This window comes from Phasianus colchicus, chromosome 1, assembly GCF_987193195.1.
Source record: "Phasianus colchicus chromosome 1, bPhaCol1.hap1.1, whole genome shotgun sequence".
Classification (NCBI taxonomy): Eukaryota; Metazoa; Chordata; class Aves; order Galliformes; family Phasianidae; genus Phasianus; species Phasianus colchicus.
The window spans coordinates 81,237,235-81,254,740 of NC_143436.1; the positions used below are offsets into that span (position 1 = coordinate 81,237,235).

At 36.4% G+C, this 17,506-nt stretch overlaps 1 protein-coding gene across 5 annotated transcripts in view; it reads left to right on the forward strand.

Moving 5' to 3' along the window:
* The window catches only part of SPAG17 (sperm associated antigen 17), a 97,833-nt gene that overhangs the window by 47,577 nt on the left and 32,750 nt on the right, over window positions 1-17,506 (forward strand). For all 5 annotated transcript variants that reach the window (XM_031613109.2, XM_090149909.1, XM_090149905.1 and 2 more), the window contains exons 18-24: window positions 3,376-3,560; window positions 4,810-4,904; window positions 5,676-5,912; window positions 7,371-7,482; window positions 8,004-8,132; window positions 10,112-10,219; window positions 14,819-15,024. In XM_031613109.2, coding sequence (XP_031468969.2) covers window positions 3,376-3,560; window positions 4,810-4,904; window positions 5,676-5,912; window positions 7,371-7,482; window positions 8,004-8,132; window positions 10,112-10,219; window positions 14,819-15,024 — 1,072 coding nt within the window. The remainder of the gene's footprint in view (window positions 1-3,375; window positions 3,561-4,809; window positions 4,905-5,675; window positions 5,913-7,370; window positions 7,483-8,003; window positions 8,133-10,111; window positions 10,220-14,818; window positions 15,025-17,506) is intronic.

The following is a 17,506-nucleotide window of genomic DNA, read 5'->3' on the forward strand; positions in this document are numbered from 1 at the left end:
TTTTTGCACTGCAACAGCAGTATAGATGATATGGATCCAACTGCTATTCCGGTTTGTTGATCAAATGTAGAATATGTGTCCATGTACTGAGATATTAAGAAGCTATAATGCTATGCAGAGACATCTGAGCTAGCTTTAACCATAACACAGTGGTGCTCTGTGAATTATTTAAATCTGATTCATCAAAGAAAGTTAAAAGTAACTTATCAGTGGACAAACTTTTTTTTTTTCCTCAAGTCTATCAGTAAGCATCACTATCTGAGGAATTTATTCTATTTATTAGAATATTGAACTCTTTCAGTGTAAATTTTTGTTGATACCAACAGATTTAAACAGGTTTTAATGCTAAGTAGGCAAAGTGTGCCTTCCACAAGACATACTTTGTACTGTTTTTGCTCTTAGGGAAATCTTTGTGAATCCATCCCAGTTTGTTGTGATTAGCAGTGACTCCTCCTGAGGACCTGCTGTTGTGTTACCTGTAGGAGCAGATATGTGGAACCAGACTTGCTCAGGAAGCAATTAGACTTGAAACATCTCTTCTAACAACTCCCAAAACAGTTTGGCAGCTCACCTTGACACAGCATTGAAATAGTCAATTCAAGGCCAACTGCAAAATGAGAAGAGCTCTTAAAACCTGCAAAACAAAAGACAATGATTTTGCATCCGAAGAAGGAATAATGCACACTCTCTGGCAGATAAACTTTAATTTTGCTGAGGCTGTGCTAGCTATATGTTTACTCATTATTATTCTTCCAGATATGCTGGAAACAAGACTTGAACATTAAATACAACTTCTCTGTGGGGCATGCCAGCTTTGTTCGCTGACATTTCTTGGGGTTCTATTTCAAAGCAGAAAGGCATTCCTAAAGAAACTAGCGTGAAAGCTAACGGAAAGGTTTGATTTTACTCTTCTTTTGGGAAATACTCTAGTGCTCTGTCTGCTACTTAGTATCTATGAAGAGCTGTAAGCTCTCATTTGGTTCTATTTTGTGGCATCTGTACCTGCCTTTTCTCTGCAAAAGAATTACCACATTTTTTAACCTTATTCAACCTTTTTGCTAAAGATCACTTCAGATTTCCAGACAAAGTATCACAAATATTTGCTAGTGTATGTTTCCAAGCAACCTAATACTTCTTTGGAAGACTGTTCTTAAATACCTGGAGCACTTCAAGCTGTAGCCTCTTTTGCCTTTCAGATCTTGCCGAGTTGCCACACACACAGTCAGAAACCCTACTTACTAAACTACTTACTAATGTAGTTGTATTGCTTGTGGTATTTTACTTTTCTACAAAATACTGGCCTCTGATGTAACTATGGATTAATTTTCCTTTTATTAAAATTACTGTCATTCTAATTTGGGGGTTATATTTAGGAGTCACGCTTTCACCACAGGGAAGATGTTTGACTGCTTCTCTGTTATGGGTTTTCTCCATATACGTTTACTTGTTACTTCTTTGCTGTGATATCTGACAGACCAGATACCTGCTTTGTAGGGTTGTTCCATATTTGCTCTCTGGAATATAGTTCTTTTACCTGTGTACTTGATTAATTACTGCCAGCCAGTGGACTTCAAGTAGTTCCTTTTATGGCAAATTCTCTTACAGGAGGGAATCAAATTTTGTGTTGCAACAGCTTGATTTGGAGTTGGTTTTGCTCCTGGAGATCTCAGTTATTTCTCCTTCTTCTCCATGGCTATGATGTCCTATAGTTCATCCAAACATCCAAAAAATGCAAGAATTGTGTCCTTCACAGTTCAGGCAGTATGAAAATGCCTTGAAATCCAGTGGATTCTACGGACTAACTGTGTCCAAAGGCATGGGCACATGTATGTACAGTGTTACATGTGTAAAAAAAACCTTCATTTTTGTTTAGTGACCACTCCATCAGAAAGCCAAGTTAATGTCAACATTGTCATAACTATTCTTTTGCTGAAAGTGAATCTGAATGTCATTTGTTTACTGTTTCATAGTAAGCACATTGCACAAGTTACTGGAAAAAATAATTATTTCTGAGAAATGATTCTGAGTCAGACATTGGCAGTGGTGACATCAGAAAACATATTAATAGAATATGTATTTTTGACTTTGAGTGACTGTTTCATTGCCCTAAAATACTTTCCATGCGAATAATCTCCTTTTTATTTATAACATATATTCATCTTCAAGTTATTCCAGCACTGGCAACTCTAGGTCTAGCTTAGCTTTGCATTTTATTTTCAGCACCTCTGTTTTTCTAACTTGTATTCTTTGCAGAGTTGCCTTCTCCCTGCTGAATACATGACAAACAGTTTCTCTGTGCAGGTATCTCAAAGCAGGCTCTTTGCACACTGCAGGAAGTAGGTCAGACTAGTAGATCTTCAAGCTGTATATAACCTTTGTATATATCCAGCCTGTGTAGACAGCTTACATATTAAGTCTCTTTGACATGCAAGGTAATGCTGCAGTAAGAAATTTGAAACCATCGTGAAGTCAAAAATTTCTTGTGCTGCCTATGTGTTCACAACCAAAATCTGTGGATACCACTGTGGCTTTAGAATACAGTTGAAGCATCTTGAACTCTTGAATGAAAAAAAATGTGAAGATAAAATGACTTCTATACATGCTGCTTTTACTTTTACACGTGAAGAATTACGGTAATGCTCCAAACAAGAAATTGAGGAATAACTGCATATGCAATTTTTAACTTTTAATCTTGCCTTGAAAGCAGTCGTGCACAGTAAACTATTTAGTAGTTTCAGATATCATTGGAAGACAAAATAACGCAAGCTCTGCATCAGTTTATCATTGAGTGCCAACTTATGCTGTTATTTATCAATATTCTTAATTTACGACAAGCTACAGTGCACTGATTCTGTAACCTAAATTTGGTTGATAATTTCCAAATGCCTTTCCTTGTCATATTGATAGAAAAGAGCTAGAAAATAAGCAGAGTGTTAGAAACTAAGCAGCATAACGCCTCCTTAGCTGCCAAACAAGCAAATAAAGTGTATTCTAAAAGGCAATATAAATCAAGAGCAACTAAGAAAATAAATAGAATTGGTCTCAAGCATTCTTAAACTGAATGTCTGTGTTTTCTGGATGTCTGGATTTTCTTTGATGGCAGATGTTCTTTGGAAGACAAGTTTCCACTATTTCTTTGCAGTCAGGAGAACCCAAATCCCAAACATGAGTTATTTTAAACAAGCATCATTCAGGCATAAATACCAGTGTCTGTATTAAAAAAATAATAATAATAATCTGTTAAGCACAGTCTATCTCAAAGGTTACTGTGTAATATTCATATAAGAAATTGAGAAGCCAAATTAATTTTTCCTATCTGAAATCATCTTAGTGAAAATTGTTTTATAGTAAATAGATAAATGTTATGCTTTTCAGGAACTATCTTGAGCTGGTGGCCAACTCAATTGAAGACTGGGTTAAGGAAGAAGAAGTAAAATATCAAGAAAAGAAGATAGCTAGGGAAAAAAAGGCTCTTAAACAGGGAGAAGGAATGACAGAAGGACCATCTGAATTTTTCAATTGTGCTGTCAAAAAGCCTGGCTTATCTATAAAAGCTACAAGTGGGTATATTTCTGTTTTATCCTAGAAAATTCATTCTTCATGGTAAGAGCTGAGACCTAAATCTGTTTGAAGTAAAATCCCTTATATTTTTAGTAGGGCAAGCGTGTCTTGTCATCTGTATATACATAAGCATCTTTTGAAATTAAGTATATTTACTTAAATACTCTGCATCATCCTTCATTTTGCAAACTTGAGTCCCTTAATATAAATATACGCTTTCAGGATCTGTTTTTATTTAATGGAGTTACTTGAAAGATTATGTACAACTGTGAATCTCTGTCACGTGACTAAGCATATGAAGAGACAAGCAGTAATTGAAATTGACAGCTTTCTTGAAAGAGCAGGATAAAAGCTGGAAGTCAGAAGCTGCAGACTAGAAACTAAAACTGGAAACTGGAATTAACTAGACTGCAAAGCAAACTTTAATCACAAACAGCATTTTGAATAATGAAAATTGTAAGCAGCTTATGCAGTAAATGTTGAGCGGGCAACAAAATCTTGAACACAAATATTGACAAAAAAAGAGAGCTTTTGTCCAAATTTTCTATTTGTGCATTTAAATGGAATTTAAAATGATTTGTTATGTAGCTTTTACTTTACTAACTTTCTTTGAGAATTTACTTTGAAACTTTCTAGCACTAAAGATTACCATTTACAAAAATCAGATTGCCATTCCTTAACTAACTTAATTCTTCTGATTATAGCTTGAGAACCAAAAGGACAGTTATGACTTTAGAATCTTATCTTGTACCCATGTAGTTTTGGCTTAATTAGAGCTAATTTTCTTTGGTAGTGTCTGATACAATAATGTGTTTTGTATTTAGGAGGAAAATAACATTGACAATACCCCAGTGTTTCAGGTGTTACTCAGCAATGCTTGCACGAACTGTTTTTCTGCTTCTCGCGCTGCTCTGCCAACAAGGTGGTTGGGAGTACACATGAAGCTAGGAGGGAACACCATGAAGACTGTTCACCCAAAATGACCAAAGGAACATATGGCCCCCAATTATGAATGCCAGTTAATACTAGTTATGTGATAAATTTCTTCTGAGTAGCTTATTTTATCTCTAAAAATATTTAAGATTGACTTTATTCTGCTCTTATACTTGTATATTTTACTATTTACCAGTGTATATTTTATTTTGTTTACTCATACCTTTTTTATTTTCATTCATGAACTTTTTTTTTTACAGTTATTCAATTTTCACATATTTATGATCACATTTATTCCTCCTCCTTTTCTCAAAGGCAGCACATCAAGACCTGAGAGCATAATGGACACCATTCTAGAATCTCAGTCCATCAATGAAAAGAAACCTTTCATTAGAGAAGGTTCTCTTAAGGTATGGCAAAAATATGTGTGTTTCTGAAAAGGACTTAATAACACTGATTTGCCAGAAAGGCATGCTTTCATTCTTAATGTAGACTTATGTATACTTACGTTATCCATTATACTTGGTAGATCTAGCTTAACTGATGCTGCACTCTCTTGGTTCTTTCTGACTCTTCACAGCCACAGTGTACGTATCTCATCTTTCTAACAGTATATGGTGCATTAGTCTAACTTGTAATTGTGAATGCTTACTGTTTCTTTCATGATAATGTTAGTGCATTAGTGTGCTTAGAACGTAAAATGCTAACCTGGAAAATGTCAGATGCCTAATGTTGTTGTCATAATACAGGTTAATAATTCTGGTCTTAATACCTCTTTCCTCTGGTCTTAATACCTCTTTCCTCTTTCTGTAAAAGATAAAACCATTTTATGTCACATTTTGGGAATAAATTCAGTCAATAATTTGTTCTGATATGGTGATAAACATTGTGGAAAAGTGAACTATAAAATGAATAATTCACTATAACTGAGTGTGTAAGATACAAATTATCATCTGATACATCTCTTGTGGTCAAGAATGACTGATCCTGTGAATTGAGTGTCAGTAATTTTGTGCAGAATATAGTATGTAATATTGTAAAACTGTAGACAAGTTTTAAAAGTATTATTAACTTAGAAGACCAAAGGAACCTACGTTATTTTGAGTTTGTTTACTCATATCCTTTTCACATATAAAATATCATGGATTAGAAAGTAACTTGAACTCCTGATTATAATTTAGGATAGTAAAGAGAAACAGAATAAATTACTAGAGGAAGAACGACTTAAGGCAGAGAAAGAAGCAAAGAGAGAAAAATTGAGTGGTAAAATGAAAAGACAAGAGACAATAATATGTGAAGAAAGTGAAGGTTCCAATAAGAAATCTTCCAAAGAGAAGCTTAAGGGTGAGCCAGCAGAAGTCCCTGAACCTGAGGAGGATCTCAGCATCCCAGAAACACATTCTGAGAAAATTTATAAGGTAAAGAGTCATATTATTTTACATTAGGAGATTGTCAGCTATTTATATATAGCCAAGATTAGCAAAGCTATAATCCTTTATGAAACTGAAGTTCAGGACTAATTAATCATAGCTAGATCCTGCTCAATTCCATTGCTTTAGCATCAAATTGCTTTCTAAAAGTTTTGAAATGCAATTTCTGGCATTTAAAACTATTTAATTAACTTGGGTGTTTTTAAATGTATATGACATAAACACAAAGATAAATTGATATTGGTTTTGTGTCCCTGGTTAGTATTTTCATAGGATGAATTTTGCCTAAAGAAGCGTCATTCATGGGAGAGGGTAGGAAGAGGGAATATAAAGACCTGTTCCAATTCATTTATTTGGGGACTGCTAGACCTGGCTGAAGTTTTGGCTATCCACAATGGAAATCAAATAAAAGGAATCTACTGTTTCTTCTATTTCCTGTTTCAAAATTCATGTCCTTGGAGTGCCGTAATACAAGCTATTCTGCCTGTTACACTAACAGAGAGAGATTTCTTACTGGGGGAACTCTTTACTAATAGTATCCAAACAGTTTGCACTGGGTTTTATTTCCAGAGTAAGCCTTACATCCAAGACTGTCATTCCAGAGTTTTCTTCTCACTATACACCAAGAACCTATAGATCTGCAAAACAAGGATTAGACTAGATATTCCAAAAGCAATTTATTGTTGCAGTACTGGGAAATGACAGTTATGGATAATATCCTACTTCTCCTTGAAGTTTGCTGGACATTAATCTATGAAAACAGAAGATTCAGATTCATGAAAGTAGTTCTCCTATTTTCATTACTTACATCTCTTTGAAATTTAGGAATGTAAATAAGGAAGCTTAGAGTTCCTTTATGGTACAGAATTCCATTTTTTAGATGTAAACAATGGTTATGTACTGCAGATAAAGTAACCTCCTTATGTCAATATACTTTAGTCTGAGCTTGCTTGAGTACACCCTTCAAAATCATAACTACATAAATTTCTGGTCTGAACTTCCCTGACAGTACTCTCCATGTCTGAATTCCAAAATCTAGGGCTGGAAATTAGAATCCTTACTAGGTTTGGTTTGAACATACAAATCTCATGGCATTGTACTTTGTATTTTATCTCTTTGTATTTGGCCAGAATTTTTCTTTCCCTCTTTTATTTATTAAGCCACCAGACTACTTGCTACTTTTTAGTTCCCACGGTGGCTACGTACAACTGAATAACTAGATTCTGCACTCATGTAAAACAAGTTACTTCAGTTAGAAGATGAGATATTACTCAGATATAAGAGTAACATGCCATATATTTGTTAAAGTCACAATTAGATGTCTGAACAAGAAATATTGATCAGAACAATGTCAGTGTGATTACCCTAACCCTACTTCACAACTTTTGTCTTTTACAACTTCTGCTTTTCTTATTTACCCGCTGTCTAAAACTTGTATTTTTTCAGTTTCTTGGTTACGACACAGGGGAGAGTCTCATTCAAGTATCTGGAATCAATCACTATCTTTTCCCATCTGATGGAGGGCAGATTCAAGTAGAGAAGATAGAGTTTGTAAAAGGTGATTATTTTACACTTTACACTTTGCTTTGACTCACTTAATAATTGATGACAAAGTTTCCTTTATCCTATGCTTTTTTTGCATTTCAGTAGTAGAAATTCTGTTAAAGATATTGTGATAGTACCATGTAATTCCGTGTTAGATTTTATTACCACTGAAGTTTGAGTTCTTCTGTTGTAGGTTAACAGTTCGTAAGTATCAAAAAATAGAATTGTTCAGTGGCAGCCAATGCAATGTATTCCACAAATGCATATCCCACTCAATTGTCTAGTGTAAGTAACAGAGTTGTTCCACAGTCTATCAGTTGTAACTGTCAGAAGTTTTTCTGCATATTTAGTAAGATAATCTAAATTCAGATAAACTTAATTAGGTCATCTTTGCCTAATAGTAAGAAATTGGGCCCACTTCTGTACAATTTTATTTTTTGTATGACTTATAGTTGCAAGTGCAGGCTTTTCTGGGGGACAGAAATCAGTACTGAAGCCTAGTGAAAGCAATAATTGTATTCCATTGCTTTGTAGGTCTAACTTTGGTGAAGGTGAAAGTGGTAAAGGACAACCACAACTTCTTCATTCATATCACAGACCCCAAGAAAAACTTAACAGAAATTGAAGTGCATGAAAATAACGAAGAACAGAAAACTGCACCAGGTTAGTGGATTGATATCACTGATAAAAAGAATAAATAGTTTGACATGTTTAGTAGTCAGATGTAAACCTTATCAACTTTCAACAAATTATTTTATTTATAAAATAAATTCCTAATTACAAAGAGTAAATAAGATCAGTGCTGCTGTGAATAGATCATACTTTCAAATGAAGAATATATGCAAGAATGTATGTTATTAGGCATCATTCAAAATTATAAAGATATCAGGATGTCTGTGAATGTGAGGTGTAAGTGAAATGTTTAACTATTAGTACCACTCATCCAAAAAAACAGAGTGAATGTGTACTTCTCTGGTCACTACTACATCTTAAAATTTACTGACCAAATGAGAAGTCCAGAGAAGAGGTAGAAATATTTTTTTCAGTGACCAGTCTTCCAGCTGAAATCCTTGGGGGAGTCTTGGAAACATGCAGATCTAGTACTGCCCCAGCTTGCTGGAGCTGAAATAGTCTTTGAACCTTCTGAGTCAGGAGATGACAAAGATGATAAAGAGGGATGCTACATTCTGTCCTCACCCTTGAAAACTATGTTATTTGGAATGACAACTTACAGGGACAACTCTTTGTATCTGAGATCAGATTGAGACCCAGTCATTTAAAAACAAAAGGTAAAATAGTAATCCAGTTTGCTGACTTAAGCATCGTGCAGAAATCTTATCAAAGTGTAGACATAAGCATAGTGCAGGACAACAGATGCTAACCACTTTTTTAAGCAAGGAAATCACTGAAGATTCACCATTCTTTAGGAGAAGAATTCTCATCTTTAGTATAGAACTCCTTCTGATCTTAATGTGACCTGGGAAAGACTAAGAGGATGCAAACTGAATTCTTTACAATAACCAGAATAAATTTCTGCTCTGAAAGTCTTTCCACTTTGAACTGAGTCGTCTTTTGTGTGACATACAGCTGTAGAATTAGTGCGTTCTCAGAACCCTTGGTGTAGAAACATATCCTTTCTGCAGTTCAGCTGTACCTATTGCTTGTGAGTGTCATTTAGAAACATGCCACAAGTACTGAATCCCAGTCACACAATCACAGAATGGCCAGGGTTGGAAGGGACCTCAAGGTTCATGAATCTCCAAGCCCCCTGCCACGTGCAGGGCCACCAACTTCCACATTTAAGACTAGACCAGGCTGCCCAGGGCCCCGTCCAACCTGGCCTTGAACACCTCTAGGAATGGGGCATCCACAACCTCTCTGGGCAGCCTGTTCCAGCACCTCACCACTCTCTCTTGTAAAGAACATGAGTCCTTTCTGTAACCTGCTGAGGGGGTGGTTCCAAGCAAGAAGATGGTCTGTAATGATTTGTTTATGTGTTTATTTGCCCTTAACACAGCAGAATTACTCATGCAGAACTGGAGAGTATTGAAAAAGTGTAACTTCAGGTAGGAGTGTTAGTTCTTTTACTCTTTAGCATTAGAAAGCATCTTGTTCCTGCTCCTCTCCTTGGCAGCAGCTGCCACCAGTGAAATGACAGTAGATTGGATGAACAGAAAATTTGCATCCCTTCCACGGATGAAGTTTCTTGTCTGCCCTTCTGAAAGCTGTCATATGTCATTCTAAGGTCTGTCAGGTGACACTTTCAGTCACAGTGTGTTAGCATCTAAAGCCACTTTTATTCATTCAGCACCAGTGGGAAGCTTTCCTCCTATCTAAACAGGAATCCCCAGTGTAATAGAAATGAGCAGTTCAGCATTATTGCCAGCCAAGAAGGGAAGTGAAGATCCTTGACTCCAGAACTTGTTTCATTTGTTGTTTACATTCACAAAGAATTTTCACTAATTGTTGCTATTAATTCACCTAGCTAATTAGAAAGTTTTCTTGTTCTATATTAATTTGTTTTACAGATTAGTCATCCAAATTGATGTGCCATTATTCAAATCAGCCATTTGTTTGCAGGTCAGATGGTTCTGCAGTGTGTTGCTATCTTTAAAATTCTGATTTTATTTTTTTTTTTTAAGGAAAAATTAAAAAGAAAGCTGTGAGCAAGTTTGGATCTTTTTCAGCCACATTGGAAAATGGAATCCAGCTGTCCCTGAGCTATTATGGACCTACAGGGAAGACAGCAGGTAAAATAAGCAAATAGTAGAGGATATTTGAGAACCAAAGGGGGAATTCTTTTTCTTCTTTTTTTATTTTTCATACACCCCTTAACTCAGTAATTTGTTGCATGCAATTCTGCCTTTCTTAGCAGCTGTTACCACACGGTGGGGAATTTTCAGCAAGGCTTGAGATGAGATTACATTGTCAAGAATGTTCAGTGATTCAAATTTCAAAATGGAAGGAGGTCTCCATGCTTTTTTACTTTTTTACTTACTGTGAAAACAGAGCAGTGGAGGGAGAAATTTGCAAGTATTGTTATTAAGTAGTCCAGCAAAATCAGCAAATTAATTTGAGCCAAAGAAAATGTGATTTGTTGAGGAGTCTTTTTGGTTTTCCAAGAAATAATATTTTCATTAACTTATATAGGTGATTATGGAATTTTCATTTTATGTTAGGAGTTGGCCTGTAGGTTCTAGTTGTGCAGTCATAATGAGGGATTTCTCTCAGCTTTTCAATAAACACATTCACCAACTGGAAGCAATTGCTTCACAAAACCACACTGAAAATAGCATCTCCTTTTACCAAGAGCTTTTTGTTTCCATTGCATTTGAAAGGCCACTGAAACCATCACACGGATAAAAGTGAAACCCTCTTCTGATCAGAAAATAATCCCAGCATTTTTCAGTTCTTAAAATATGAAAACATTTAATTGAATGCACCTTTGTGTGGATTGTGGTAAACCATTCAACTATATACTCCATTTTAATTATTCAAATACCTTTTCCAAGTGATTTTCTAAAAAAGAACTACTTAAAATTGGGCAAAGATAGCATTCACAATGTAGTGGACTGTGAGAACTCTTTTATTTTGGCATAAAATTGAGTTGTCCAAGTAAACACCTACATATCGGCTGTGATGTTCAGGCTTTTTTCCAATAGGCAGCCTATATCCAATAGGCAACCTGTTCTGCATTAGAATAATCTTTGCCATGTTGAGTGTTAGTGCAGCAATGCTGACTGGCATTCTTTGACCGTTTGCAGTTTTCCTGCAATCGCTTGCTTAAGGCTTCATTTCCCTTGTGGGTGTTTGTATTGTAAGTGCTGAGAAACATTCTAACCAGAAACACTTGGGCTTAGTCTGTTCTTACACATCATCCATTCCTAAAGTAGAATGATAATGGCATTTAATCCAGAGTTTTTCTCCATGGGCTGATTAAATTGTGTTATTGAAATAATTTTTTGGAGCCTCTCATTCTCTTTTTTTGTTTGTTATTTTTTTCTTACCTTGCTTTACCTCTTCCATATTCCTCTTTGTGAAGTTCAGATGAGAAAAAGACTCAGATTGTTTGCCAGTTTTGTGCATCTTTTTGCTTCTTGGTTAAATTTTAATATTAAGCTTTTAAGGTAAAAAAAAAAAAACAACAAAACACAACTTTTAGTTTTTAGATTGTTTTCTCTAGCTTGACCCAAATCTAACTTCAGATTTAGTAAATAAGCTCTTCATCACTTCGAACTGCTTGAGCACTTCTGGAGTTTTTGCATCTGGATGTTATGTAACCTGTGCAGTTGCTGTTTGAGCCTTGATGAAATCCTGAGAGTAAAACTCCCAAGTACTAGAGATCTGATCTTGTTTTAAATGGGGAGATGAACCTTCCTTGCTCTGATAGTCCTCTGGAATTTCCCATAATTCTCAAGATTTCTGAAGATGTTTGCTCTCTGCCACAACAATCCACTCTTCCATTGCTGCCTTCAGAGAGTGTCATCCTTTTTTGCAGGACAACCAGAGTTATAAGAGTAGATGAAATTTCCTCAGAGACTGAGAGCCTATAACAGCTTTTATTCCTGAATAAGTGCTTGTTTATAACTAGTTTGCAGTGATCACATGAATTTTTATACAAACTTGTTAGGATGGTTTACATTCACTGATGATTTTAAAGGCCAGTTGCCTCAGTCCTTCATTTTAGCTATCATGCTTCTCAGTAGAGAACTACCTCTGCCCAAGATTATCCATCCTGTGAAATAAACCAGCAGAAGTATCAATCTACAGGTAGCTGATTAGTAGAAACAGCTACCTGTTGATTGATACTTCTGCTGGTTTATTTCACAGTCGTGTTCTCTAATAAACTTACATCACATGATCCCCATTGAGAACGTTAAACTTTCTTATTTTATATAATTAGTTGAAAACTTGTCACTGGCCTATTACAAGTAAAACAGATTTGTTCATCTTTCCTCAGACTTCCAATGAACTGTAGAAGTCGCACATCATAAATTTAAATACTGAAAGACAGAGCCATCTAAGAAAGTATCACATTTGTGCACATCAGCCATGCATCAGCTAATGAAAATGGGTACTTAAAAGTCCTCAAGGTGATCTAAATTTTCCTGTCAGGCTAAAGGCTATGGATATATTCAGATATTGGTGCATTTCCCTAATGCTAGCACCAGGAAGCTGAGATTGAAGAATTAAGTTAAAACCTGAGGTGGAAGGCTTGTTTTCTGTGGACTGCTAATTAGATAGTATTAGTTTCTTTCAGTCTTAGATTGTCAAATTTTGTGTCATCTTTGCAGTTCTCATAAATCCAGAATCATCCATAAGGCAAATGTTCCTGAGCACACAGCCTTTCTAGTTAATTAGAATCTGTTTTTTGGGGGTGTTCTAAGCATCTTCTTATCTGCAGAGCTAAAAGCATGTAAGTCAAAACTTTCCTGGAAACTGTGCGTTTAGTAAGTATTAGGCCTGCCTTTTATCTTGTTGAGCCAAAGATGTATTAACACTTTGTCTACATTACAGAAAACCCTGTGACGTCATGCCAGAATAGTTTTATTAGTATGCTTCTGTATGTAATTTTTTTCCTTTGTCTAACTGCAAGTTGGCTTGCAATTTGTCAGGGAGTTCATTAACTTTTTTTTGCCTAACTTATTAGTTTTTCACATTAAAATACATTGCTCATTGTAAGAAACAAAATTGAGAAGTAATTTTATCAAAAAAGAAAACAGATACCTAATCTAAATCTCTCTTCCATTAGTTTAAAACTATTCCCCCTTCTCCTATCACTATCTACCTGTGTAAAAGTTGTTTTCCCTCATGTTTATAAACTCCCTCTACATACTGGAAGGCCACAATGAGGTCTTCCTTCAGCGTTCTCTTTTTTAGGCTGAACAAGCCCAGTTCCCTCAGCCTATCTTCGTAGGAGAGGTGCTCCAGCCTTTGGGTCATCTTTGTGACCTTCCTTTGGATCTTCTCCAAAAGCTCCACGTCTTTCCTGTGTTGGGGGCCCTAGGCTTGGATGCAGTACTCTACATGGGGCCTTAGAAGGGCAGAATAGAGAGGGACAGTCACCTACCTCACCCTGCTGGTCACTCCTCTTCTCATGGAATCCAGGATACCATTAGCCTTCAAGGCCGCAAAAGCACATTGCTGGCTCACGTTAAGTTTTTCATCATTCAAGACCCCTAAGTCCTTCTCAGCAGGGCTGCTCTAAAGGATTTCTTCTCCCAGTTTATGTACATATCTGGGATTACCTTGATCCAGGTGCAAAACCTTGCACTTTGCTTTGTTGAACCTCATTAGGTTTACAATGGTGCACCTTTTGAGTTTACCAAGGTCCCTCTGAATGGCAACCCTTGCTTCTGCTGTGTGAATTGCACCACTCAGCTGGTGTCGTCAGCAAAATTCCTGTAGGTGCACTCAATTCCATCATCAGTGTCATTAATGTTAAAGTCATTAATAAAGAGTACCAGACTCGATACAGACCCCTGAAGGACACCACTCATTACCAGCCTCCACTTGGACATAGAGCCATTGACCAGAATCTCCTGGCTTACAATGTTCTGCTCTTTGGTATTTTCAGTGCTCTATCTATATGGCTGAGGTTAAGATATGGATAATAAGTTGCTCCATCTGGAGTAACAAATTTTCCAGAACAGACAAGAATTTAACTGCTTGAATTGTCCAGATGGAAGACAAGGTGCTATTCCACTATTCCATGAATTGTTGTCATGGGAGTAAGGCTGTCAAGCAAGAAGAGGTGATTAAAAAAGTGTGTGAAAAAATTTTTATCCCTGACAGGGTTTTTCTGATTAAAGAGAATTATTAATTTGTTGAAACAAAAAACGTTTTACAGAAGATCTTATATTATTTTCAAGTCTCTGAAGGTAATGCAAATACTTAAGGTCAACACAGATAGCAAACTGCTGTAATGCTTGACTTTTAAGAAGTGGGAGAACTTAAAAATCCTTCTGAATCATTGAAACAGAATAGAGCTATGATGCCCAGAATTGCTGGAGTCAGTCCATGCTCCATCCATCTTATCTTAGGCACTAGACTAAGATAAAATTTCTCCATCTGTGTAAGTATTCTTGAGCTAAAACAGAATTAAAAAGTTGTATAATCTATTTTGAGGCAGATTCCAAACTAAGGGAAACAATAGTTTCAAGATTCCTTTTCAGTTGTCAAGTAGCCCATTCCAAATAATTTAATATGTTCAGACCGTCTATCTGATACCACTGAATTCATTATTTTAAGGGTAAAATTTAGAGTATAAAATCTTGTCAAAATTGAGTGTAACAATCTACATTTATGAAACTTAATTGCATTAAAAATAATGTTTTTCCTTTTTTTAGATGATGAAACAGATCCTGTTTTAGCAGCAATTCTGAACGTTCCTTCTGTTCATATTCTGACTGTTCCTCCTTCCATTACATCAGCTTCAGGAAAAAAAGACAAATCAGTCAAACAAAAATCAGGAAAATCTCAGCCATCTACAAAATCAAGCAGCAGCAGAATAAGCTCTTCACCACCAGACGACCATGAAAAACAAGAAGAAAAGGTGGGAAAATAGACACTTATCCACTGAACATAGAAAAGAAACAAAAATCTAAATATCTACACTTAAGTAATAGACGTATGTATTCTATTCAGAAGATTTTGAGAAGTGTTTCAACAAGTTCTTAATAATTTATGGTGCTTCTAAGGATATGCTTTATTTTCTCCAGTTGTTTAAAAATTGTTTGGATGTGTGGTGCTGTTAATTAAGGTAGCCTTTAAAGCTTTGTGATGTAGAGCAGTGATCCACATACTTGCATTGATTTTGGTTTTACAGTTACACCTGTTACATTCTCACTGATTAGAACTGCTCTAGAAATTAGTTTTTACACTGCAACACAGAATTACAGAACTGTAGGGGTTAGAAGGGACCTTTAGATCATCTAGTCCAACCCTCCTGCTAAAGCAGGTTCTCTACAGTAGGCCACACAGGAAGACGTCCAAATGGGTTTTGAATATTTCCAGAGAGATATTAAACAGACTGCTCTTGAGACAGTCTGTTCCAGTGCTCCATCACTCTCACTGTGATGGAGAAGAAATTATTCCTTGTGTTTGTACAGAACTTCCATGGTTAAAACTTCTTCTATGGTTAAAGTTTTTAATTTAATCAAATAAGAGAACTTCTCTGTGCTTTCTGAAATCTGTATTGGAAAGTCTTCAGCCAACCAAACTAGAATCATAGAATCATTAGAATCAGTTGGAAAAGACCCTTAGGATCATCAAGTCAAACCATTGACCTAACCCTACCTAATCCATCACTAAACCATGTCCCTAAAAACCATGTCCACATATCCATTAAATAACTTAAGAAATGGCAACTCCATCACTTTCATGGACTTCCTGTTCTGATGTTTAATCATGAAGAAATTCTTTCTAGAATCAAATCTAAACCTCCCTTGGCACAACTTGAGGCTATTTGTTTGCACCCTTTCACTTGTTACCTGAGAAAATAGACCAATAGCCACTTCTGTACAACCTCCTTGCTTTAGAGAGCAGTGGTGTCTCTCCTTGGCCTCCTTTTCTCCAAACTAAACAGCCCCAGTTCTCTCAGTCTTGTTCCTCATATGTCTTTTGTTTTAGTCCCTTCACCAGCTTTGTTGGCCCTCTCTGAATGTGGTCCAGCAACCATCTTTCTTGTATTAAGGGGCCCAAAACTAAATGCAGTATTCAAGATGTGGTTTCACAAGTACAAAATACAGAGGGACAATCCCTTTTCTAGTTCTGCTAACTGCAGTATTTCTGATACAAGGCACCTGGGCACTCTGCTTGCTCATGTTCAACCAGCTGTCAACCAACACTATCGGGCCCTTTACTGCTGGACAACTTTCCAGCCTCTCCTCCTCAAGCATATACTACTTCCTGAAGTTATGACCCAAGTGCAGCACTCAGCATTTAGCCAAATTAATGTTATCATTTTTGCAAAAGCTTGCTTTGCAGTTTGATCTTTCCAACAAACCACTAGCCAGGGTCCAGCAATTAGGAAGCTGCTTTTGCCCATGGCTGAAGGACTTCTATCACAGGACAGGGCTTTGGAAAGGATGGACGACATTTCAGAAGATTCTGCATTTCTTTTATCACAAAGTAGGGCAGAAATTACAGAGCCATATGCCTCAAAAGTGCTTAGCATTTGATCTTGAAATTCTTCCACAAAGTTCTGTGAGTGAGAACTGTGAGTTTCTGGGTGAGGGAGAAATGGGTCACACTGGTCACTTTAGCCACTTATTTCAGAATCACCCTGCTATGCCCTCTCCAGCAGTTTATGATACGTATTCTTAGCCCTCTTGGCAAGGGAGGTTGAATGGAGATTGTAATTGTGTTAACAGAGCTGGGCTGAGCTGTTCAAAGATGTAGACTAGACAACATGGAAAGGAGGGGTTAAATGCAGTACAGGTATATTTGAAACAGGAGTTGCACAGCAAGTTACAGGAGAGGGTAGTAAGAAAGACAAGAATGAAAAGATACTGAACGTTTTAGGATATCCGTGGGAGGCTCTCTGATATGAAATAGCTATGCTTCTCTGTGGTACCTAGTGAATGAGGTTTTGCTGTGGCTCTTCTTTCAACTTGGATTCTGCCCATATCCACGAAAAGTCCTGCTGGCCTAATTTCCTCAAGTTTAACTAGATACTTAAAGAGCTTGAGCAGGGGAACTTGCCAGATAGCACTGACAATAACATATCACAATTGTATGGTATATATAAACCCTACACACACTTCCCTACCAATAAAATTCTGTCAAAACCTTTACGTTCCATCTCTTTTTCCAAAAAACTTCTTGCTGGTTCATTTAGAATGTCTTCAGTCCATTAATTTTTGGTATTTTAATAAAAAATCTGTAAGGCAAATAATGTTCCTTTGCTAGTGCATGCAGTACCTAGTTGTGTGAATCTGCAAATATTTTGAAGGACAGCTTTAACAAATTCACATGAACAGTGTCTGGAAAACAGTAAAAACGTGTACTAGGTTCTATAATTGCGTATAAATAAT